The sequence below is a fragment of the Leucoraja erinacea genome, chromosome 11 (genome assembly GCF_028641065.1).
Source record: "Leucoraja erinacea ecotype New England chromosome 11, Leri_hhj_1, whole genome shotgun sequence".
NCBI classification, from domain to species: Eukaryota; Metazoa; Chordata; class Chondrichthyes; order Rajiformes; family Rajidae; genus Leucoraja; species Leucoraja erinaceus.
In genome coordinates this window covers 32,696,866-32,723,284 of record NC_073387.1, presented here as the reverse complement: position 1 = coordinate 32,723,284, position 26,419 = coordinate 32,696,866, and the positions used below count along the sequence as shown (strand labels likewise).

General features: G+C 39.9%; 1 protein-coding gene and 1 long non-coding RNA gene across 3 annotated transcripts in view; one reads left to right on the top strand and one right to left on the bottom strand.

The window, feature by feature from the left end:
- sfxn1 (sideroflexin 1) overlaps positions 1–26,419 on the bottom strand; it is a 72,979-nt gene that overhangs the window by 11,189 nt on the left and 35,371 nt on the right. For both annotated transcript variants that reach the window (XM_055642986.1, XM_055642987.1), the window contains exons 6-9: positions 15,393–15,478; positions 14,231–14,358; positions 13,702–13,751; positions 7,377–7,426 (exon numbers count right to left, since the gene is read on the bottom strand). In XM_055642986.1, the coding sequence (XP_055498961.1) occupies positions 7,377–7,426; positions 13,702–13,751; positions 14,231–14,358; positions 15,393–15,478 (314 nt within the window). The remainder of the gene's footprint in view (positions 1–7,376; positions 7,427–13,701; positions 13,752–14,230; positions 14,359–15,392; positions 15,479–26,419) is intronic.
- LOC129701656 (uncharacterized) lies at positions 24,054–25,350 on the top strand. The gene is made up of 2 exons (XR_008724240.1): positions 24,054–24,288; positions 25,190–25,350. It is a non-coding gene; the product is annotated as an uncharacterized LOC129701656 (long non-coding RNA).

Genomic DNA, 26,419 nt, shown 5'->3' with positions numbered 1-26,419 from the left:
TTCCATTCCGAAGACCGACAAATTCTGAATTACGAAAAGTGTCTGGTCCCAAGGCTGTCGGATAAAAGGTTGTGCACCTGTACCTCAGGGTTAATCGTGATTGTGTACTTGACAGGCAACCTGCCCAGCTAGTTGTCAAACAAAGTTTTGAATAGTGTCAGGATTTGTTTAGTAAAGTCACAAGATGTAGTCAGATGATGTGGTCAGGCAGAAGCACTGAAAGAGACTAGTCCCAGGTCGTGACAAGCTTTAACACCCAGCAGGGATGGCACATTTTCACGAACAACATAGAAACGCAAACGCGAGTCAAGACAGCAGCGAAATTCGACCTCCTGCAAATGTAAGGGAGGCAGCTGTAGGATTGATAGTCTCTGTTTTTCATATATTTTTCAATTCAGGCACATAACGTTACGCCGAGCACCTGTGTTGACTTTCAGAAATAAATTCTTGCCATTAACGAGCAAAGCGACCTTGGGATCTTGATGTTTATGAGGCAAGTCAGACAGGGAGTGTACATCCAAATCAAGATCCTCTTTAGCAGACTGCAAGTCCGTGGGAACTGTTTGAGAGCGCTCCGAGAGCATGTTCTCATGGTCGAGTGAATTGACAGATTGTCTTGTTTGAACTCTGTTGCTACGCAAGCGGCAGTATTTGAAGAAGTGGTTCCTTTTTTTTACAGAAATTACATATTTTCCCATAAGCTGGGCAACAGTCACGAGCTGCAACATGAGCTCCAAATGGAGATGTGGGTTCGTATCCCACTTCTGACACCATGTTAGAATGGCTTAACTCACATACTCAAGACTGGGGAAGAAAGGGAAAAGGGCTTTCTATTAAACAAGTGGGCAGAGCCACCGTATGACTCATAGCATGAGTGACACTGATCTACAGTTTTGCTGCAAGATTTTATAAAGATTCCTTATAATACATACAGTAAACCCTCGTTATCATGGTTCATGGGGGGGGGGGGGGGGGGGGCTCTCATAATGGTGTCCGTTATTGCCGATTGTCTACTATCATCGAATAAGGGATTATCATTGTATAAGTAGTAGAAACAAAGAACTGCAGATGCTGGTTAATACACAAAAGAGCAGAAAGCGTTGGAGTAACTCAGCAGTTCAGCAGCATCTCTGGGAAAACATTGATATGTGATGTTTCGGGTCGAAACCCTTCTTCAAACTCTCGGTTTGGAACTGGGCCTGGAATCCACTGATGGCCGGGGGAGAGGCGAGGATCGTTGGAGGCATTGCTTGTGGCCTGCGAACGGCTGGAATGTGGGTAAGGGTCGATGGTGATGGGTGCAGCCTGGAAGTGGCCGGGGAGGCGGTGCAAGCTGGAGGTGGCGTTGGCAGCCCAGCCTAGAAGGGTCAGCGAGGCAGAGTGGGCCAGGGTGGCGTTGGCAGCCAGTCTGGAAGCAGCCAGGGAGGTAGTGCGGGGTACTATTGCAGAATACTTGACATTGCAAAGACACATATTAAGTGGAATACAGAGTAGCACGGTCAGAAAGAATGGCATAAAGATGCTATTAAGGGAGGATCTTGTTCGAACATCAGTCAGTGGAATTGATATTGAAAGAAAAAAAGGAATTGTAACAATCTGTGGGGAAGAAAATGTTGGGTTCAATTACGTTAATAATACCCAACAACATAGTTAGTCAAGAAACCAGGTGCCTTGACTAAAGAAAGGTCATTATTAAACAATAAAAATAGCCAATTAAAATTTGTTTTATCTAATATTCAATTCCATAATGGGATACTAGAATATTGGGAGGAAAACCTCAATGCTTGCCCTTGCTGGAAATGTTAACTGCACACGTACCATCTCCTTTCCTATTCCATTCCTCTTGAAAATAGCTAAGCAAGCTTCAAAATTCGGAGGTAGACAAAAATGCTGGAGAAACACAGTGGGTGAGGCAGCATCTATGGAGCGAAGGAAATATGCAATGTTTTGGGTCGAAACCCTTCTTCAGACTTTCAAAATCCGGAACTGTTTTGTGTGTGGGACACAAATGTGCATTTTACATAATACTGTATGTAACCTTGGTCATATTGGCAGCGTGTGGCAATTCTTTATTGGTGGAAAAACCAGCTTCTGAACTAATATTCTCTGAAAACATGTTACTCGGACTCAATAGAACTCGCTCAATAGATTTAACAAAAAGATTTGTACAGAACATATCAGTAAATGACGATATGTATTTTGATATTTGTATAAATGAAAGGAATCAATATCTAAATAGTATGTATTAATTTATTTTTCTATTTTATTATTTATTTAGAAAAGAATAAAAAGCAAATGTGAAACAGCATACAAAAGACAAAACAAAAATATTTATAAAGTGTCATAAACAATATCTATAAATAAATGAAATCATATGTGTCCGAAAAGGAGCAGGAAGAAGCCCAAGCTTATTAATTCCCACCCCTTATTCAACTGCTTGTAATTATCTTATACAAATTTAGCAGTTATATGTACACCATATGTATACCAGCCACTATATGTACACCAAATTATTTACATTTGAACACTAATCAAATATTTACAAAGCCTTACAAAAAAGAAAAAATGAAAAATAAAAGAAAAAACCCGCATATACTATACAGTATCTTAGTCATATTTACAACCCATCACTCTATAATCACCCTTCCCAATACAATCAGTATAACAAATATCACAATCACCTATCCTCATCCCAATATCCTTTTAAACAAGTGTTTTTGTACATCTTTTTAAACTGAATTATGCTTGTGCTAAGTTTTATCTCCTGTTCCAGACCATTCCACAAATTCACACCACAGATTGCTATGCACATACTTTTAAGAGTTGTTCTGACATTGAGTTTTTTTAAATTATGTTCCCCTCTCAAATTATACCCACCCTGTCTTTCCATAAACAGTTTTTGTATATTTCTTGGAAGTAAATTATTTCTTGCTTTGTACATGATTTGCGCAGTCTTAAATTTAACCAGATCAGTGAACTTCAGTGTATGTGACTTTAGGAATAATAAATTGGTATGTTCAAGATATCCAACGTTATTGATAATTCTTATTGCTCTTTTTTGTAATGTGCATAACGGCTGTAGGTTAGTTTTGTAGGTATTACCCCATATCTCCACACAGTAACTCAGATATGGCAATATGAGTGTATTATACAAAGTATGTAATGATTTGTGGCCCAGAATGTGTCTTGACTTTCCCAAAATTGCTATAGACTTTGCCAGTTTTGCTTTGACGTGGTTTATATGTGGTTTCCAGCAGATTTTGTGGTCTAAGATCTCACCAAGAAATTTATTTTCATATACTCTTTCTCTACTCTTTCTGTTATCTATTTTCAATTGTACTTGAGGGTTTATTTTATGTTTTCCAAATAGCATAATCTTTATTTTGCTTAAATTTAGAGACAATTTGTTGACATCAAACCACTGTTTTAATTTATTCATTTCTGATGTGATGACTTCCAAAAGCTGCTTCAAATTGTCACCGGAACAAAAAATATTAGTATCATCGGCAAATATAATCAATTTCAGTATATTTGATACTTTACATATGTCGTTAATGTACATTATGAAAAGCTTTGGACCTAACACAAACCCTTGAGGTACTCCACAAGTTATGTTCATGTAAGTTGATTTATGTTCATCTATTTCTACAAATTATTGCCTGTTTCTTAAATAGCTTCTCACCCAATCCAATCCAACCCCTCTGATGCCATACCTATCCAGTTTCATGAGTAAAATGTTGTGAAACTGAAATAGTACAATTTTAATGACAGAGTAAACCCCAGGGAGTACAAACACACTAATATTTGAAATTGGCAGCATAGATTGAGAACATTTTTTGAGCAAATAGAATCCTTAATTTTAATGTAAGAGAAATATATAACACAAAAGCAAGACATTGAAGCCTTCATAAATAGGCTTTAGATGAAATATTGTGTTCAATTCTGGATATTAATTTAGGAAGGATGCAGAAGTGCTTTATTAGAATTGCACCAGTGTGAGGAATTTCTGATGTATAGGACAGATTGAAGAAACTAGTGTTCTCTTTACATCAGAGAAGGTTAGGAAAAAAGATTTGAAAGAGATGTTCAAATTCATTAAATATTTTGGTAGGAAGGGAGAGATAGTTTCCAGTGACAGATGGTTGAAAGGGTTCAAATCAAGCTTAAAAGGGTTCAGAAAAGATTTACGAGGATGTTGCCAGGACTAAAGGGTGTGAGCTATAGGGAGAAGTTGAGTAGGCTGGGTCCATGGTCCATTCCATGGAGCGTAGGAGGATGAAGGGAGATCTTATAGAGGTATACAAAATCATGAGAATAGATTGGGTAGATGCAGTCTTTCACCCAGAGTTGGGGAACCGAGGACCAGAGGACAGGTTCAAGGTGAAGGGGAAAAGATTTAATAGGAATCTGAGGGAGTAACTTTTTCACACAGAGGGTGCGGGTGTATGGAACAAGCTGCCAGAGGAGGTAGTTGAGGCTGGGAATATCCCATCGTTTAAGAAACAGTTGGACAGGTACATGGATAGGACAGGTTTGGAGGGTTTTGGACCAAGCGCAGGCAAGTGGGACTAGGGTAGCTGGGATATTGTTGGCCGGTGTGGGCGAGTTGGGCCGAAGAGCCTGCTTCCACACTGTATTAATCTATCCATGATTGACTTAAGGTGATAAGTAAAGGAACCAGAAGCGTAGTGAAGAAAAACCTTAAGCAGTAAATTAGTGTCTTTTGAACCTCATTAACTGAAGGGGCAATATAATTTGATTCTGCAACAACGTGGAAAATGAAATTTTATTAAAAAATTGAAGGTAAGAAAAACAATAAGGATATTGGAAAACAGAAGCTGATGGGAATGAATTGGTTATTTCCAACAAAAGTGATTGCCCTTCTTTTACACTGCATTACGCAATAATATTCTATCTATCTATCTATCTATCTATCTATCTATCTATCTATCTATCTATCTATCTATCTATCTATCTATCTATCTATCTATCTATCTATCTATCTATCTATCTATCGTTAAAAGTCTCATATTTTGTGTGTGTGTGTGTGTGTGTGTGCGTCTGTCTGTGTGATTGTATTTTCGCCAAAACGGTACACAGCAGTGCTAACATTTTTGCAGAACCTTACAGCTTTTTTCCGTCGTCGATCTAATAAGTTTCCTTCAGATTTGATATTATATTTTACAAGTTATTGATATTTAAAGTTTAAAAAAAGCCAACTTTGAGAATAATAACTGCCTTTGAGAGGGAGACTCTTCCAGCTGCTTCCAGTAATGATGTCACACTGCCATCTCACAGTCCTCCAATCACAATGGGATCTAATTTACACAAGCTGCCATGAACATTCCGACAACCGAAAATGACATCACAATGCCCTACCGGCTACAATATTGCTATCCCAGAACACTGAGCTTCACAGCAAATGTCCTTCAGGGAAAACATCTGCCAGCATAACCCAGCGTAGCAAAGTTTAATGATTAGATTTGGATAACAAAAGATGGCCTTGTCGGTGGCACCTACATCACATTAAATCTTGGTGCAATTGCAATTTTTTTAAAGTTTAAAATGAGGGAGGGTGAAAAAAAGAGCCGGCCTGCACAGTTGGGAGCTATGGGTGAGTGGCGGAATATTATATTGGGGGAACGGGATGCGTTGGGGGACCAGGCCTCCAGTGTGACAGGGACCCAACGAGTGAATGGTGGAATCTTACGTTGGGGTAACGGTTACGTTGGGGGACCAGGCTTCCCGTGGGGGCTATGGGTGAGTAGTGGAATATTGCGTTGGGGGAACGGGTTAAGTTGGGGGAACGGGTGAGTGGTGGAAACGGGTTGCGTTGGGGGAACGAGTGAGTGGTGGATTATTGCGTTGGGGAAAGGGGCCCAACGGGTCCCACTTGGTCTAGTTTATTATAAAATCATGAAAGCTTGTTTTGTTTTCCTTATAACCATATAACAATTACAGCACGGAAACAGGCCATCTCGACCCTTCTAGTCCGTGCCGAACACATAATCTCCCCTAGTCCCATATACCTGCGCTCAGACCATAACCCTCCATTCCCTTCCCATCCATATAACTATCCAATTTATTTTTAAATTATAAAAACGAACCTGCCTCCACCACCTTCACTGGAAGCTCATTCCACACAGCTACCACTCTCTGAGTAAAGATGTTCCCCCTCATGTTACCCCTAAACTTCAGTCCCATAATTCTCATGTCATGTCCCCTTGTTTGAATCTTCCCTACTCTCAGTGGGAAAAGCTTTTCCACGTCAACTCTGTCTATCCCTCTCATCATTTTAAAAACCTCTATCAAGTCCCCCCTTAACCTTCTGCGCTCCAAAGAATAAAGCCCTAACTTGTTCAACCTTTCTCTGTAACTTAGTTGCTGAAACCCAGGCAACATTCTTATGCAGAGAAAACCGCAGAAAAGGAAATAAAATATGGCTTTGGAGCAATGATTAATTTAGCAGACTAGTAACATATAATTTTGGATTAACAATTCAGAATGGTGCAATCAAATCTCACCACGGATGGTATGGGATTTAAATTCAATTAATGATGTTGAATAATATAAACCTAGCCTTAGGAAAGATGATCACAAATTTACTAGATTCATTTACATCCTTCAAGGGAGGACATTTACCATAAATATCCAGACTAGCCTTTTCATAACTCTAGAGATGTACAATATGCTCTACCCTTAAATGCCCTCTGAAATAGCCTAGAAAGCCATTCAATCGGACTGTCCAGTTCAAAAAAATGGGTGACCACAACTTTCTCAATGTCAATTAGGGATGAAAACATATACCAAGGAAACACACAAAAAATGGCTCACGCTCGCCCACCTTCTCATGCCTGGTATCACTACTGGCTATTGATCCATGTCACCATTTACCTGAGATGGATGGAAAATGCCTGAGATGGATGCAGCTGGAGGAATTAAAGGCTACAGCTTTGTCAGATGTATAAGTTGGCATTGATTTTAATAACTTTTTTGTCTCTGACATCTGGAGACATAAAAACTATTAAAACATGAAAAAAAAAATATATATTAAAGATGAAAAATAACATAAAACATACAAATTAAAACAATGGACTGAAGAAACTACAATGCCACAAAAAACAATAGGATCCCAGACATAGAATCCACGAGGAATAGGCTGAGAAATCGAAGCAAAACAAGGCAGTGGAGCAAACTGAAAGGTTATTTTCAAAACTGATGTAACACCAAACATTTCAAAGTTTATTTTATTTTTTAGGTTGGTAATGAATCCATGTAAAATGGAAAATCTCCATTAAAACAAATTGAAAAGGCTAATCTTTACAACTACTACAGCCAAATATACCTAGGGAGTTAAAAAAAAAAATTCCACTCACCAGATTCCCACCAACCCCACTTGAATTGGTGCACTCATCCATGGGAATCGCTATAAAAATGGAAAGAACAACAATCTTGTAAATATCAGAGTTGCCAAACTAATCACCTATAAAAGAACACGAACATGGTTGCTAACTTCTGCATGGTAGACATAGAATTGGACAGGAACAAACATTAAATTATTAACAATAAGATCATTCTTGAATGTACTGGTCAATTAAAACATTGTAAATATACCACTGCAGTCAAAGGGAAAACATTGTCTCTGAAATTTTAATCAATCTTTTTCTGAATAATGTTTTCCCGTACCACTCTGAAACTCGTTTCCTTCTTCACGTAGAGTGCCTATTTCCTTCAGTACCTTTACATTCGTAGTACATATGAAAATATTAACACAAATGAGGCAGACTAATAAAATCTATTTAAAATGATTTGCGGAATCGCGGAAATGATTTTTTACAAAAGAAAATGGAATACAGTGACCTGGAATTTATCTTTGAGTAAATAAAATGCTACTCTTATGCAAGCCAAAGAAAGCATGATCCTTTTCGCCTTCAATATCATCACTGCACAAACGTTCATCACCATCATGCTGGTAAAGCATATATCACAAAATACTCCAAATGTGGCCTCGCCAATGTCTTGTACAGCTCTAACATGGCATCCAAATTCCTGTAGTTAATGCCCTGAGCCAGAGCCGGCCCTAGGCCGATTAGATCGATTTTTCCAAATTGGGCCCCACTTTAATTTTCCATATTTCATGTGGAAATACAAATTTGTTTTGTTAAATAAAGATTTAGTAAAAAAACATTCGCCATATGGATTTTTTTACAAAACGTACATGGTTTTGTACATGGAATACAAGCACTGTGCGGCCATCAGACACAAACGATGTGTTAACTACTGTTAACAGCCAGTAGTGTTAACAACCGGATGTGTTAACAGCCGGTAGTTAACAAGTAGTTATCCAATGCGTCATCAATGCATCGATCCACATTCCTCAGTAAATGTGTAATTGTGTTTTAGAAGAAGTATTAATTACACTGCGTTCCTTTGAATACAATTCAAGCGGCGTCATAAACACTTCAAAACATAATTACATTTTACTGAGGAATGTAGATTGATGCATTAATAACACATTGAGAATTTCTTAAAACTCACCATCATGAGTGAGCACTTCTTCTTGGTGAGATTCGTGGTGTGCAGGTTAGTCATTCAATTTACCTACCAACCCACGTTGTGTCTCTCCGTCTTTCGCTCTCTCTCTCCCTCTCTCTCCCGTGCGTTCTCTCTCTCCCGTTCCCCACCTCTCTCTCTAGCTCTCTTGGCATTCCCGGAATCATTGACGTTTTGCGGTATGCAAAAATGCTGGAGAAACTTAGCGGGTGAGGCAGCATCTATGGAGCGAAGGAAATATACAACGTTTCGGGTCGAAACCCTTCTTCAGGCCCGGCTATTTCCTTCCCTCCATAGATGCTGCCTCAAGCCCTGTCCCACTGTGCGATGTCACCCACAAGCTTAAAATCTTAGTGTAGCATCTTTGTCCCTATCTTCAAATTCCCACTTTGAAATAAAATACAGTTTTAGACTTAAACATTTCGCAGCAGGATCGCGATTAGTCGATTCCCATGCATTTTCAATCATCATTCAATTCAGTGTAATTTTCACACCTGGTTGATGTCGTTTTGTTTAAGGATACAGTACATTACAATAAATCGTTTCAAGCATACACTGTACTAAATGCAGGAACATTAAGGTGGTTACTGATGTTACAAACGGTTATAAATGAATATAATTTCAAAGTGCAATAGGAGAATTCCGTGGAAAGAATATTTTACCAGAATATAAGGTGAGGTCGCTGCAAAATGCTCACTTAAAACAATACGCCATCAACTCAGGATTGTTTCTTAGCCCTCTGACAAGGTGTTTCAAATCTAACCTCGTAGCTCGCTGTTAATCAATTCGCTGTTAATCAATTCATAGCTATTAATTTTCATTCATGGTCCCAGTTTAAGGATAAGGGGGAAATCCTTTAAAACCGAGATGAGAAGAACTTTTTTCACACAGAGAGTGGTGAATTTCTGGAACTCTCTGCCACAGAGGGTAGTTGAGGCTAGTTCATTGGCTATATTTAAGAGGGAGTTAGATGTGGCCCTTGTGGCTAAGGGGATCAGAGGGTATGGAGAGAAGGCAGGTACGGGATACTGAGTTGGATGATCAGCCATGATCATATTGAATGGTGGTGCAGGCTCGAAGGGCCGAATGGCCTACTCCTGCACCTAATTTCTATGTTTCTATGTCTGTATCGAACTTCTCCAAATGTAAACGCTTCAGGTTACGCTTCTTGTGTGGTGGTAAGGGGGGATGCTAGGATAAAATACCATATATTTGCATTTATACAGCGATCCTGCTAAAAACATTTTGTCGAAAGTTGTATTTTATTTCAAAGTGGGAATTGGAAGATAGGGACAGAGATGCTACACAGAGATTTTGATAGGAAGGAAACGTTACAGCAGCTGAGTAAAAGATTAGTCAAACGGTAGGTTCAATGAAGATCGGGCGAGGGGAATTGGGGGTAGGGGGAAAAGTATCTATAGCTTGGGACCTGCCTAAATGAATACTGAGATGGATTACCATTCCACACCAAATTTCTTAGACAATAATACCTTTTATGCAATTATCACAACATTTTGTTGGATATGGATCAACCTATGGTACATGCTCGTAAAGTAGTAAAACAAATGTTATTTTTTAAGTACTGTTGTTTCTGGGATGGGGTGACATAACAAATAACCTACATTCTATATTTTGTCATAATGTGGCTGAAACAATGGCATATTTTGTGATATTTATTGAGATAGAAAGATACAACTGAGTTTAGGCAAGATATTACCTTGCAACATTTTGTATGTCTGATAGATATTGTGAAATGGAACTCAGAAATTATGGGAGGATTATTTAAAACTACAATTCAAAGATAATGAATATACAGAGTATTCTTATTTCCATCATGAACATACAATAGTAATATAGGACACCAGGTCCTACTACGGTAAACACACGAGCTACTATGGTATGACTACGTGTTAAAAAGTATCAAATTTTTACATCCTGAGTATATTTTACATGTGGACATTTTTCAACATTTTACTGTAGGTTTACAAGGTTAATTCCCGGGATGGCGGGACTGTCATATGCTGAGAGAATGGAGCAGCTGGGCTTGTACACTCTGGAGTTTAGGATGAGAGGATATCTCATTGAAACATATAAGATTTGTTAAGGGCTTGGACAGGCTAGAGTCAGGAAACATGTTCCAGATGTTGGGGGAGTCCAGAACCAGGGGCCACAGTTTAAGAATAAGGGGTAAGCCATTTAGAACGGAGACGAGGAAACACTTTTTCCCCACAGAGTGGTGAGTCTGTGGAATTCTTTACCTCAGAGGGCAGTGGAGACAGGTTCTCTGGATGCTTTCAAGAGAGAGCTAGATAGGGCTCTTAAAAATAGCTAAGTCAGGAGATATGGAGAGATGGCAGGAACGGGGTACTGATTGTGGATGATCAGCCATGATCACATTGAATGGCGGTGCTGGCTCAAAGGGCCAAATGGTCTGCTCCTGAACCTATTGTTTATTGTCTATTGAAACGTCCCGAGCTCCGACGTACCCGCTACGTTCATTCTATGTGTTTACCACGAGTTTTGATTTTTTTTTAACTCAGGAGAGCTCTTGGGTGAACTCGCACAGTGGGACAGGGCTTCACACCCGCTGAGTTTCTCCAGCATTTTTGTCTACCTTCGATTTTCCAGCATCTACAGTTCCTTCTTAGACGTTTTGCGGTGATGGCTGCATCTGCGGTTCCATTCTGTTGGGGGGGGGGGGGGAAGAGTCCTGGCCCGTGGCGGGTCCTGACAAGTGATATGTTCCCTCCGCGGGTGCTGCCTTGCCCGCTGAGTTCCTCCAGCACTCTGTGTTTTTTGTTTGGCTCTAAGTTGAAGGTGGACCCCCCTGTGTTCACCTTCAACTCCCTGTCTGTGGTGGCTCAGCAGGACGGGCAGGGGCTCTGGGGAGAGTGTTGCAGTTCTGGTCGAGATCTTTCTTCAGACAATCACAAGTACTCTCACCGCCGAGAGTTCAGTCTGAAGAAGGGTCTTCTCTCCAGAGTCGCTGCGCTGCCTGTCCTGCTGAGCTACTTCAGCTTTTGTCTATCTTCAATTTCAGAGTTAGATAAAATTGCAGACTTGATTTGTTAAATCTCAAAATTTTGTAACATTGCTAGAAAATGTACCTGCATTTTGGAGGCCGAAGGTTAGGTTGTTAGCCAAGAAAGGTAGACTTAGTTATCCTTCAGTACAGCAACATCAAGAACGATGTTGCTGTACTGAGGTATAGCCAAGTCTATCCCTCATTGCTAGCGGCTGTAAATTGGGAAGCGGCTGAAAAAGGACAGCGCTATCCAGGGGCAAAGTTGTGTGGAGGGCAGGAGGGTTGAGAAGGAGGGGGTCGGCCGGGGATCATCCAGCTCAAGAGCGGGTCAGCGGGCGATGGATAACAGGACAGCGGGCGGTGGAGCTTTCTCCATATGTCAGTGCGAGTAACCTCAATTGATCCCTTGTTCGCGCTGACACAGGAGTAAGCTCCACAGCCCGCTGTTATGTTATCCATCACCCGCTGGCCCACTCCGCTCTATGATCTTTGCTCTTGAGCTGGTCCCCTCACTGTTCAGGCGGAGAGCACTGCCAGAGGTGAGCGGGCCGGCAGAAGGCGCTGAGATGGCAGTCGGTTCCGCTGGCCGGTGATGGAGGCCACTCGTAGCCACGCGAGCTGCTTCCCTCCCCGGCCACAATGCGGTTACGCCCAGAGTGCCGCGGCAGTGGTGAGTGAGTGTTACTGGCATGAACCCGACCCTCTCCTTCTCAACGCTCCTTCCCTCCTCGCAACTTTACCCCTGGCTAGACTCCCCACACACTGTGAAAGGAACTCTCCCCCGAATTGTCATGTTACTCACGACACTTGACTCATTTATAATTATTTATTTATATTTCTATGAAAATTTTTCCCAATTGGGCCGCGCACCTCCTAAGGCCGGCCCTGCCCTGAGCGATGAAGGCAAATACCTTATTCAACACCCTTTTGCTTATCCCGCATCTTTCAGGGAATTACAGTATGTACCTGCACACCTAGGTTGCTGTTCTACAATACTCTCCAAGACCCTGCTATTTAGTGTACAAGTCTTGCTTTGATTTAACTTGCCAAAATGCAACTCTTTGAACGTAGAGTTGAATTCCATCTGCAATTCATTTGCCCACTTTCCTAATTGATCTAGGTCCTGTTTCAATCTTGGATAACTTTCCTCACTGTCCAATGTACCATCAATTTTGTTGTCATCTGTAAACTTACTAACCACGCCAACTGCATTCTTACTCAAATTGTTAATATAAGTAACAACCAACAGTGGACCAAACACTACTCAGTGATGCACCAGTGGTCACAGGCTTCTAATCTGAAAAACAACCCCCCATTACCACCCTCCGATCCCTTCCACTAAGCCAATTTTTTATCCAAATAGTTAACTTAACCTGGATCCATGTACGTCACCCAGCAATCTCTTACCTGGATTCCCACATCCTGGGATCCCCTTGCTTATGCCCTAGAAATTATCCATCTTTATGAGCTTTAAGTCTGCGAATACGTCCTCTTTTGTAATGAGGATATGTTTCAAGATATCAAGATGATCCTCCGCAAATTCCCAGTTTCCAGGTCCTTCTCCGTGAGTATTTAATTAATACTCGCACATAGATTACCACATTGTTCTTTAGGGGGGGGGGGGGGGGGGGCACTCCCTCCCTAGTTAGCCTTTTGCTTTTAATGTATTTGCAGAATCGCTTAGGATTCTCCTTTACCTTATTTGTCAAAGCTATCTCGTCCTCTTTTTACTCTGTCAATTTCCCTCTTCAAAGTGTGTGTACTCCATCCTTTATACTCAAGGGATTTGCTTGATCTCAGCTCTCTATAGCTGACATATGCCTCCTTTTTGCTGACAAGAGCATCAATACCCCTCATCAAGCAAGCCTTCCTAATCCTGCCAACCTTGTCCTTTACTCTTTCTGAATAGGCCGACCTCTTCCAAACACACATTTAGAAGCCCCTCATTTGCCAGATCTCCTTTATCTGCAAATAGCCTCTCCCAATTAACCTTTGAATGAACAGTCCTCGGTGTATTGAATAAATAACTTGATTTGACGTTTCGTTCAAAGTAACGGCAAAATGAATATTGCTGAACATCGTAGAATGATGAATAATTTAAGAGACAACCACAAAAACCTTACCTTTAAAAAGGCTTTCCTTTCCAATGCATTCATGATAAATGGAGGAATGGCTATAAATAAAAAAAACATTTAATTATGTTATTCACAATTGAAACAAAAAACATTCAATTTTTGGAACAACAGAATAATCATATTTTGGATTTTAGGTCAATGAAATTGACTGCAAATAAAATATACAACTGAATTTACAACTAATATCTGGGCATGCTAAAAGTAAAAATGCAATTTTGCAGAATTCTCCAGCCTTCATGTTGAAACTTATGAAACATGATGGTATGGTCGATAACATTTGCTTTCCAGTTTTCACTTGCCAGTTGGAGTAATTTGTAAACTTAATAGCCAACCATCAAGATGGGTAGAAATCACAAGCTTGCCAAACTATGATAAGATGGGTCTCATATAAATGCATGTCCTTGTGATCGTAACACAATGCATAAATAATCAACAGAAATAAAGAGCAAAAAATATGCTAACCAGAGTGACACATATAATGAAATCGTTAAAACTATTTACTTGTAGTACTACTGACCCATTCCAGGAGCAGCCATGAGAATCCGAGAGATTATTACTTGTACGATAGCTTGTTGAGCAGCTTTTGTTGATTCTCCGAGTCGGTTGCCATTCTCATCTGTTATTGGTATTCCATGTTTCAATTCCCTTTGGAATAAAAAAGATTATTGCTATTTCCAGAATGTTTAGATTTAATATTTGCTCATGGCTGTAAATATACTACAATGAATTACAATCCATGGAATTATGCTTTGGGTTCCTTTCTAAATTTTAATAACAGCACTTTACTCCTTCCAAAAGCAATATTTATTTTGTTTTAAAGCACAAGCAACCAGATTATTATTTATATTTATGAGCCTAAAATACAAATATTACATTTTTTAGAAGAATGGATTTGCTGTGTTCTCTCAAGATATTACCTATATCCTTCTTTACTGTAAACACCATAAACCTCTATAAAGTTCCATAACTTAAAAAATATATATTGCTCATTATTATACTTATATCCTTGTTTCAGAAATACACCATATTCAGTATGTGGCCAAGATAGGTTTTGGTATTGACCAATACTAGAGGGTGCTGAATAGTGCCTTTAGTAATTTGTCATAGTCTTCTGAGAAACATTTTGTTCATGTTGTAAGATTAATAAAACTACACAATAGACAGCATGCTTGTTTCTTTTAAAGCAGAAAAGGGAAATTATAGGATAAACATTTTCAGCACTCCATCCACGATGGGAGATTTAAAAAGAGCAAACGTTACTTAAAATTGTCTTTAATCAAAATGTCTCTGTGCACATGTTTCCTCTTAGTAAATAGATCCATTCTAAACAGAGGGATGGTTTATTGACTTTGACTCTTGGTCTGAGAGTTTTTGTAGCATTTGGATTCATTTACAGTATCAAGGGTATCTTTGTTATTTCTAATCATATTCTGCTTTTTCATGTTTCTCCAATCATGACATTTTATGAAAAAGCCAACAGGACTGCTCCTATTATTCTGCTATGTTCTTCAAAAGGCAGAGAAATGAACACAATGATTTTATTGGAATGCAACATCCGCGATAAATATCTCCCAGTGCAGCAAAACCAAGACTGAAGACCGTAATGATGCATTATACCATGCGACCCATAGCATTAGTTTATTTTTTAAATGTGTGCTTGACAATTTTGAAAACCTTACCTCTGCCTCATTAAAGGAATATTTATACAGTTGGCAGCAGCTACTGCAGCAAATGGAACAAAGCGTCCTATTAGAGGTGTAACATGCTGCATAGAATAAAAGGATCATTAATTATTTCCTTTCCAAGAAATCTAGAGGTAATATCATTTCAAATCATTATTATTATTATATCTAAATAAATGTTACTACATGTAAATAAGTTACCAAATAGCTAAATCGTCAACTTCTGAATAATTTCCCGTGCACATAGTAATATTGTCTGACCAAACATAAAAGATTAATTATTAAATAAATCAAATCCAGAGCCCTAAGGAGTGTGGAGTCACTACCTTTTTGTTTATTTTCATAAATGGTAGTGAACAACATTATTTATCTTGCTGCACAGTGGCACACAAAATTCTAATGTCCAAATTGTACTCTGTTTTTTGTATTTATTTAGGTTATCTTAAACCAAAATTACAATTGACTTTTGTAACCCGTTTCAACAGACCCAGATCAGAAACACTTAAATTACATAATAGATTTAAAAAACAATTCAATGAACTAAATGTATTGAATAGATTTTACTTTAATATATTTTTACTTGAGGCTCATGTGCTTCAGATTTAAATATCCCATGAAAGCAGTTTTCTTTTATTATTCATTCCACAATGAACTTCATTAACAACATATATTTATTGACCAATCAAGAACTAGTCAAGATAGCAGTGGCGCACTGCTTCTTTAAATTGTTGGAGTTAGGCACTCTTTACACTTCCCATAAGGCAGACTAGTGTGCAACTTGGAGGGTGACTTCCACTGCACTCACTGCCTCTTTCCATCTGGCTGGCAACAGGTCATGCTGATGAAGAGTTATTGCAGTGTATTTGTAATATGATATTATTGCAGCTACAGAATCCTGGTGGCGGAGAGAGTGAATGTTTAAGATGATGCTTTTAATATTTAGCGCAGAGGGATTATATACCAATAAAGCAGACTGCTTTTATTAGATTGGTTCACACTTCTGAAGTGCTGTTGCAATGATTCTAATCCAAGCATGTGGAGAGTATTTCCATAATGCATCTGAATTCCATCTGAAAAGGCTTTTGAGTCAGTCATCATACCAGCCTTGAATATGCATTTGCAGCCATAACATTTATGTGGCTGATCAGGTTGTGTTTTGATTATGACCACAAAAATAACAGAATTCAGCAATAGCAATGTCTTTGAAAGTTGTGAGGAGAACCTGGTCTCCATTTTGGTGGATCTTAGCAGATACTTGCATGTCACTTAATAACTCCTGCCTGAGTCTAGATTTTATGGCATGCAGACACAAAATTATTTATTTTACAAGGTGTGAATGACAATTCACAACAACAAGGAATTTGTTATCCTGAATGTATATACACCCTATGAATGCCATCAGAATGAGGATGAATAATTAATTAGATTGCAGCTACAGAATATGTCATTGGGGTGGCGGAGAGATAGGTGAATTTGCCAATCATTGGCTCAGTTCTGTCAAGATAATTTTAATATTTCAAGCAAAGTGCTTTTACCTACAGATAGTTATACTTATAGTGAGGCCTGGCACACCATCATGGCTGGACCACTGTATTAGTACAGCTGATGCACATGCTCGTTGGGGTGTATTAGATTCTGTACGGGTTCACACTTGCTGAAGTTGAAACACATACCTGTGGTATCCAGCAATGAAATAGCTCTAATACAGAAAAACTGGACTGGTCATGCTTACAAAGAAAGACATCCTAGCCTATTTGCCCATACAGATAAATCCTTAAGCAATTTTCATTTACCTAAAGATGCAATAATATGTATTCCATGTTAATTGTAAAGATAGGAAGCATAGGAGAGATATCTGCTCCATGTATAATGATATAGTAAGCGCTTTATATGTAGGCAGTAAGCCCTACTGCAAGCATAAAAATAAGACACATAACATCAGGCCTGGCTGGAATAAGTATGTAGCTGAGTATCATACTGAAGCCCGTGAAGCCACCAAATCATGGGCTATGGCAGGTAGACCCAGACAGGGGCCTGTGTTTGAGCACAAGAAGCTCACTAATGCAAGGTATAAGTATGCTGTTCGCTTCATCTGTAAAAATGAGCACGCTATGAGGGCTGATTCCATGGCTAGGAAGCTGCTAAGTAACAATGCTACAGATTTTTGGAAGGAAGTGAGAGCTCTTAATAGTTGCAAAACATCTCTACCATGCACTGTAGATGGAATCTCCGGAACAGCTAATATCGCGGAGTTATGGCGACAACATTATAGTACTTTATTCAACTGTGTCCAAGGTGACTTGTATCGGGTGGACAATATTGAGAGTTATGACTCGATGGCGATTATGTCACATGAGGTGTATCATGCCATGAACAAGCTGTCCAACAACAAAGCAAGTGGCTTGGATCATATTTCTGCTGAACATCTTAAGTATGCGAGTATGAGGATAGCTCCTCTCCTTGCTATTTGTTTTACTGGCTTTATGATTCATGGCTTGTTACCAGACTCAATGTTGTCTGTTCTGTTAGTGCTGGACATTAAGGACAAAGCTGGTAAAGTAGGCAGCCTAAATAATTACAGGCCCATAGCTTTAGCCAGCATATTGTCAAAAGTTTTAGAAAGAGTTCTGCTGGATAGAATAAATGAGTTTGTTAACTCCACGGATAACCAGTTTGGCTTTAAAGCTAAACATGGCACTGACATGCATATATGCCCTAAAGGAGATTGTAAACAAATATAGAGGCAAAAACTCTTCAATCCTTATGTGCTTTCTTGATGCGTCCAAAGCCTTTGACCGTGTTAATCACAGAAAGCTGTTTGGTAAAATGAGTCAAAGAGGGGTGCCTAAATAAATTGTGAGAATTCTGGCCTACTGGTATGCCCACCAGACTATGCAAATAAAATGGGGCAATAGGGTCTCAGCCCCATTTGGGGTTAGCAATGGTGTTAGACAAGGGGGAATTTTGTCCCCAGTTCTTTTTAATCTATATATTGATGATCTGTCTAAACAATTAAAAGCCTGTAATACTGGGTGTGTGATTGGTAATATTTTAGTGAACCATATTATGTATGCAGATGATATTGTGGTCTTTAGTCCATCTAGCGTTGGTCTCCAGCAGCTCCTTACTATATGTTCTGTGTATGGTGTGGAACATGATATTAAATATAATGCTTGTAAGAGTGCTGTTATGATCAAAGAGGATAAATGTCTAAAATTTCCCGATTTTAAATTGTCTGACAATAATCTTAGTGTCTGTAATAAGGTAAAATATCTAGGGCATATTATTACAGAACAAATGACAGATGATGAGGATATTTATAGGCAACGACGCATGCTGTATGTACAGGCGAATATTCTCTTGTGTAAATTTTGAGCGTGTGCAGATGTGGTGAAGATGTCGCTATTTAGAGCATACTGCACACCACTCTACACTGCGCACCTGTGGTCGAACTATGGAAAAACAAGTTTGCAGAGACTAAAGGTGGCATATAACGATGCCATGAGAACACTGCTAAGGAAACCTAGATGGTGTAGTGCCAGTAATATGTTTGTGGCTGCAGGAGTCAGTACTTTAGAAGCTATCCTAAGAAATCACATGTATAAATTCATTTGCAGGATAAATGACTCTAAAAATGTAATTATTGTGGCCTTGTCAAACATAAGGGTTAGCACTACACGCTACGAATCCCAGCTGTGGAGACACTGGTATCGTTGTCTCGTTGTAGGACATTGATCATTCTTTTAACCTGGATTTTTAACATGTATTGTTTTTTGTTTTTTTTAATATAATTTATGATGCTTTTATAAGTGATACACTAAGATTTTATATGTACTTTATGATATTTTTTTTAATATGCAATGCATTTTTTTTTTTTAATTTTAAATGTAAATTTGCTCCTTGTCTGGACCTCGAGTCCGTAATAAAGTTTATTATTATTATTATTATCTGAACAGTGCAGGTCATTAATGAGTTGTCCTCTTGAGTTGGATAGGATAGTAATGTTAAGGATAGTCATTTTCAAGTCAAGTATTTATTGTCCTATGCACAAGTTCAGTGAAGTACAGGTCCAACAAAATTATTACTTGCAGCAGCATCACAGGCACAGACTCAGACAACACACAAAAACATAAATTTTCCAAGACCGTGAAAAGAAAAATGCTGTGCAAGAAAAATACATTCGTGCAAAAACACAATGAGAAAATAAGTTCATGGCGGTAAAGAGGTTGCCTGGAGTGTTAATTGCTGAGGTTAGATTAGGGCTGTGCCGGTCAGTTCAAGAACTTGATGGTTGTATTAAGTAACTATTCCTGAACCCGGTGGTGTGGGATTTCAGGCTTCTGAATCTCTTGCCCAAGAGACAGTGAGGGCATGACACCGATGGCGAGCATATTTGATGACAGACACCTTTTTCTTAAGGCTGTACTTCATGCAGATGCTTTAATTGGTGGGGAAGGCTGTGTTGTTTCCTGCTGGAATTGCCATACTCGCCATGATGCAACCAATTTGGACACTTCTTATAGTGTATCTGCAGAAGATTGTCAGATCACTTGATAATATGCCAAATCTCTCTTAACTTGAAAGAATCTATTGGTATGTCGGCAAATATAGAATGGCATTGGTGCTGTGGTTTAGCCACAAAGTATAAGCATAAAGTGTGTGTGTGTGTGTGTGTGGGGAAGGGGGGGGGGGGGGGGCTAAACAATGCAGCACAGAGGTGCTCCTGTGCTGAAGGTCAATGAGGAGATGTTGTGACAAATCCACATTGATTGAGGGCTTTTGATGAGGAACATAGATCTAATTGCAAAAGGAGGTAGAGGCCCAGTTTTCACAGCTTGTTGATGAGTTTATGAGTTTGGAGGGAATTATCGTGTAGATCACCAAGCAATAGTCGATGAACAGCAACCTGATGTATGTGTTCACCTTCTATATTACTAAAACTCTGTTCTTTTGCCGATCTGTGCTGTGATTTCCGAGAGAACGCCGCCACCTACGGCCGTCATTTTTGGCCACCTCGCTCAGAGCCCCCCTCTGCCGCATGTGTGCTGAGGATTTTTTAGTCGATGAAATATGACCGAGATATTAATGTTTTTACAACATTCTCCATTCTCTCTACTGCCCCCGCTGGCAGCAGGGGAGGAGGGGCTATAAAACCCGGAAGTGTCCTGCTTCAATCACTTTCTGCCGGACCACAAAGTGAAAGGGTCACGGCTCTATGAGCTGCAGCTCTACTCCAAGGTGAGTCCCCTGCATATGCTTTTTCAGCCAATTGATATGTATGGTGTTCACCATTCACCATGGTCTGAAGTTTCTTGGCATTTTGTTGGAAAGTTTGTAAATTTGTCTCTCTATATTGTGTTTGAAATGTGTATTGAACATGAAAAGCATTTGCAAATATGTATATCTATATTGTGTTTGAAATGTGTATTGAAAATAAAAACCATTTGTATATTTGTCTATCTATATTGTGTTTGAAATGTATATTGAACATGAAAAGCATTTGCAAATTTGTCTATCTATATTGTGTTTGAAATGTTTATTGAACATGAAATGCATTTGTATATTTGTCTATCTATATTGTGTTTGAAATGTGTATTGAACATGAAATGCATTTGTTATTGTTATAAAGCATTTGCAAATTTGTTTCTCTTGGGTTTTAAAATGGTTGCACCCGTTTTCAGGTGACTAAAGCATGATGTCTTTGAAATGTTCATGTAAATTGAAATGCATTTTGTTGCAACGTTTTCAGGCGAGTAATGCACGAATAAAGCTTTATATTTGGACCAGAACTGTGTTTAAATTTCCGTTTTTAGGTGACTAAAGCATGATGTCTTTGAAATGTTCATGTAAATTGAAATGCATTTATTGCACCGTTTTCAGGCGAGTAATGCACGAATAAAACTTTATGTTTGGACCAGAACTGTGTTTAAATTTCTGTTTTTAGGTGACTAAAGCATGATGTCTTTGAAATGTTCATGTAAATTGAAATGCATTTGTTGCAACATTTTCAGGCGAGTAATGCACGAATAACGCTTTATATTTGGACCACAACTGTGTTTAAATTTAAAATTGGCGCTCATTTTCTGATTTTGGCGGTTGCAAGATGGTGGCGATGACGTCATTTCCGGTGATTGGCAACCCAGCGGCGATGACGTAATTTCCCGCCGGAGGCAAGATGTCGGCGATGACGTCATTTCCGGTCGGAGGCGAGATGACGTAATTTCTGGTCGGAGGCAAGGGCGCTGCCTGCTGAAGATGGAGTGCACGAGGTGTTGAATGATTCTACAGAACTGGTAAATGTTTGTGTGTTTGTTGCAGCAAAAGCTCCATTGTCTTTCAGCCACAGACTACAACAGGATTTGAAAATACGTTTAAATATTCGGCTGCTTTCCCTATGGTAAGTCTGTGTTTGTTGGACGTTATTTAAAAGCAGCATTTTGTTTCAGCAAAAGACTCTACAGCAGGATTTGAATATTCGTTTTGCAGTGTATTTTAGTGTTGTGTGTGTGAATGTGTGAATATATATATGTATATATATATATATATATATATGTGTGTGTGTGAATATATATATATGTGTGTGTGAATATATATATATATATATATGTGTGTGTGTGTGAATATATGTGTGTATGAATATGTGTGTGTGTGTGAATATATGTGTGTTTGAATGAATATATATATGTGTGTGTTTGTGAGTGTGTGAATATATATTTGTGTGTGCGTGGATAGATGTGTGTGATTATATATATATGTGCATATGTGTGTGTGTGTGTGTGTGTGTGTGTGTGTGTGTGTATGAATAGGGGGTTGCACGTAAGGTCACAAGGTCATAGGACTTGACACACGGAGCCGCTCAATCCATCTGGAAGACATCCGTCACTTCCAGTATATGTTATTAATGCAAGAAACGCGTACTTTCCTATCTGTTAAAAACCGCCAAAATGTTGAATTTGTGCTCTGAAAATAATTGTGGAAGTTGGGGAAAGTGTGAGAGACATGTACCCAACATTAGAATTCCAAACGTAAAATGAAATGAAGGTAAAGAGAAGCGAGAATGGAAGGGACAACAGCAGCTAAAGTGCTTGGTAAACATTGGCTGTGCAGATATCGTAATTGAAAATATTGGAATTATCGTGTTTGCTCACTGCATTTCATCAACAGTAAGGCATTATTCGTGTTTTTTCTTGATTCCTTTGGTATCTAAAAAATTCTCAGAAGTGATAAATCTGGCTGTGAATTTTTCTTCAGATGCGTATTCATTTTGTACGTAAAAACCTACTTGAGAAACATGGGCGATTAAAAAAATAAAATAAATAAATAAATAAAATACAGCCAGATTTATTACTTCTGAAACTTTTTAGTTGCCAAAGGAATCAAGAAAAAGCACAAATAATGCTTTAGTGTTGATGAAATGCAGTGAGCAAACGGCCAATGTTCGCAAAGCACCTCCCTGGAAGATGGAGTTGGAAACAATGGTAAGTGCCTACCAGCAGTACATCGTGTGTAATCCATTTGGTGTAGCCGTGAAACCTCCCTATATGTGTGTGTGTGTGTGTGTGTGTGAATATATGTGTGTGTGTGAATATGTGTGTGTGTGTGTGAATGTGTGTGTGTGTAGGTGTGTGTCAGAATTTGTGTGTGTGAATATGCGTGTGTGTGAATATGTGCGTGTCTCTATATGTATGTGTGTGAGAAAAAATATGAGTGTGAATATGTGTGTGTGTATATGTGTGTGAGTGCATGTGAATATATATGTGTGTGTGTGTGTGTGTGTGTATGAATATGTGCGTGTGTGTATATGTATGTGTGTGTACGTGTGTGTGTGCGCATGATTATATGTGTGTGTGAATATGAGTGCGGTGTGTGTGCATATGTGTGTGTGTGTGAAATAATATAGTATTTCGTAGTTCAGAGCTTATTTGATATGTTTAATAGCGTGTTGGCTGTCAGGAAGAAGCTGTTCCTCAATGCAGATGTTACAGTTTTCAGTTTACAAAAGTCGGACGTGACTCCAGAAGTCGGGCATCAGTCAGTCCACAAGCTGTGAGAGTCAGTCCAAAGGCCATGAGTTAATCCCAAGGCAGTGAGTGAGTCCACAGGTCATGAGTAAATCGCTCACTGTCCCCCTCCTCCATTGACATCACCTACCTCAAGACGCTGCCCTCCGCCTGGCTATAGGATGCACCCCCTACTGAAGCAGTCCACATCCCCTGCATGAGGACACCCCACCCCCTTCTCATCAGTTCACGACAACCCCCGCCTGAAGCTGCCCTTAGCTGCACGACATTTACCACCCATAGGGCAGCGTCTTGAGGTGGGGGATGAGTCTGTGTATGTGTGTGTGATTGAGTCTGTGTGTGCGTGTGAGTGTGTGTGTGTGTGTGTATATGAGTCTATGTGTGTGTGGGTCTTTGTGTGAATGTGTGTGTCATTGAGTTTGTGTGTGCGTGAATGAGTCTGTTTGTGAATATGTGTATGAGAATGTGTGTGTGTGTGTGTGTGTGTGTGTGTGTGTGTGAATATGTGTGTGTGTGTGTGTGTGAATATGTGTGTGTGTACGAATATGTGTGTGAGTGAATATGTGTGTGTATATATGTGTGTGTGTGTGTGAATATGTGTGTGTGTGTGTGTGTGTGCATATGTGTGTGAGTGTGTGTGTGTGTGTGTGTGTGTGTGTGTGTGTGTGTGTAAATAATATAGTATTTCGTAGTTCAGAGCTTATTTGTTAAATTTAATAGCGTGATGGCTGTCAGGAAGAAGCTGTTCCTCAATGTAGATGTTACCGTTTTCAGTTTACAAAAGTCGGACGTGACTCCGGAAGTCAGGCATCAGTCGGTCCACAAGCCGTGAGAGTCAGTCAGTCTAAAGGACATGAGTTAATCCCAAGGCGGTGAGTTAGTCCACAGGTCTTGAGTAAATCGCTCACTGCCCCCTCTCCTCCACTGACATCCCGCACCTCAAGATGCTGCCCTCCGCCTGGCTATAGGATGCACCCCCTACTGAAGCCGTCCTCATCCCCTGCATGACCCCACCCCCTTCTCATCAGCTCACGAGAACCCCCGCCTGAAGCTGTGCCCCTCCCTTGGCTGCACGATGTTTACCACCCCCTACCCCACCCTGACAGCCCCCACCTCAAAAAAATATTTTGCACAAAATCTTCAGTGTTCATTAACAACTGAAATTGTCTTTAGGCTGCTTTTTCAACATCATGTCAGGAAATGTTAGAGGTCAAGGTGACATGGCTATTGCTGTAGTATCCTCTGGGATAGCAGCTACATTTCTGCCTGGTGGAAGAACTACACATTCTTGATTCAAGATACCCATCCAAGTGGCCGAGGATACATTGTGCAACATCGAGCCGAACTCTAAGACGGCACATTTCACGAGGCAAGTGAAAGTCATTGTTTGGGATGAATGTCCAATGATTAGGAGAGATTGCTTTGAAGTTGTGGACAGAACTCTTCCACATGTCTTCAGCAACACTAAGCATTTTGGTGCCCCTCTGCCAGTACAGGCCTCAGTGACTGAGCTGCCAGCCCAAAAATCCATTCCGCCCACAAACTCCATACTAGCCCTCTGGAAACCAGTACCTTTGGCCCAACATACTAACTCAACAGAAATATGAAGGGAAATGTCAAAGGTTTCCTGAAGGATGGAACATCGCACAAGAATGTTGTCATTAATAGCGTGCTTCGTTGAATGATGACTTCTGAGATAAATTCTCAGATTTTCCTTCTTAAAATTTGACCGCTGACTTTCTGTATATTAAAATTGTGTCTTTTTATCAACAGGAAATAGTCATCAGGAGGCAGTGAGCAGCAGAACACAACAAGACGCAACAAGACACAACAAGTAAAAACTTAATAAATCTCATCTTTAAAATTTAAATTGTTCTCATATTTTAAGAGTCATTCACATTTTAAAGTTTAATAAAACCTTTTTGCACTTTTAATGCTCTGTGTTCTTCATCACAATAGAACCTAATAGGCAGGAATGGCTGCTCTGTGGGAGAGCCACTAAGAGTGCATGGGGGGGGGGGGAGGTTGTTTGGAGATGCACTGAATGTGTGGGTGGGAGGGGAATGGCAAGGGAGCAGATGGGGGGGGGGGGGAGGGTGAAGGTAGGTGGGATGACTGAGTGAACTGCCAGCGTACCAGGCGTGAGTGACTGCACTGCCAGCCCACGAGCCGTGAGTTAGTGAACTGCCAGCCCAATAATCCATTAAGTCCACACTCTCCCCCTTCTCTCTCTTACTGTCTGTCACCTGTTTTGGGCACAATTTCTGGCAGTTTCTCAGCCGCCAGCCTGCCAGGTCCGAGTGCTTGTACTGCCAGGCTTCAGTGATTGAGCTGCCAGTCCAAAAATCCATTCGGCCCACAAACTCCATACTAGCCCTCTGGAAATCAGTACCTTCGGCCCACAACACTCATACTAGCGCAACAGAAAGCCCCCCTCCCACTGGCCAGCAATATTGGAATTGCTGCAGAGGTGGAATATTGTGTTGGGTGTCCAGCCCCCCCGTGTGATGCTGGGACCCAACGGGTCCCACTTAGTCTAGTACCTTTTGAAATTAGCTGTTGGGGGAGGTGATGGTGAAGGGAAGAGGCCAAAATGGATAGGTTTGCATTTTTGTGGAAGGAACCTATTCAAGTCATTTTTCATATTGTTGGACACCTCCTACAGTCTGGTTAACAGAGCAACCAATGGTAGAATACACCCCTTCAATACAACTGGGATGATTTCAGTGCCCATTACCTTTGTTGCTTTGTGCACACTCAACTGTTTCTTGATATCATTCTAGGGTGAATGAAATATACTGTTTGTTTCCTGTGACAGGAGAAGGCTAAAATTGATCCACTAAATCCATTTTCAATCTGAAGATTGTTTCAAATGCTTCCACAATTTATTCTGCAGTCATGTCATTGAAAATGGAGATACACAGGAAGCTGATTTCCTCCAATGGCTGTTTAATTAGATGGGACAGTTAACAAACCTCTGTGACAAGCTTTCAGAAATTTAAT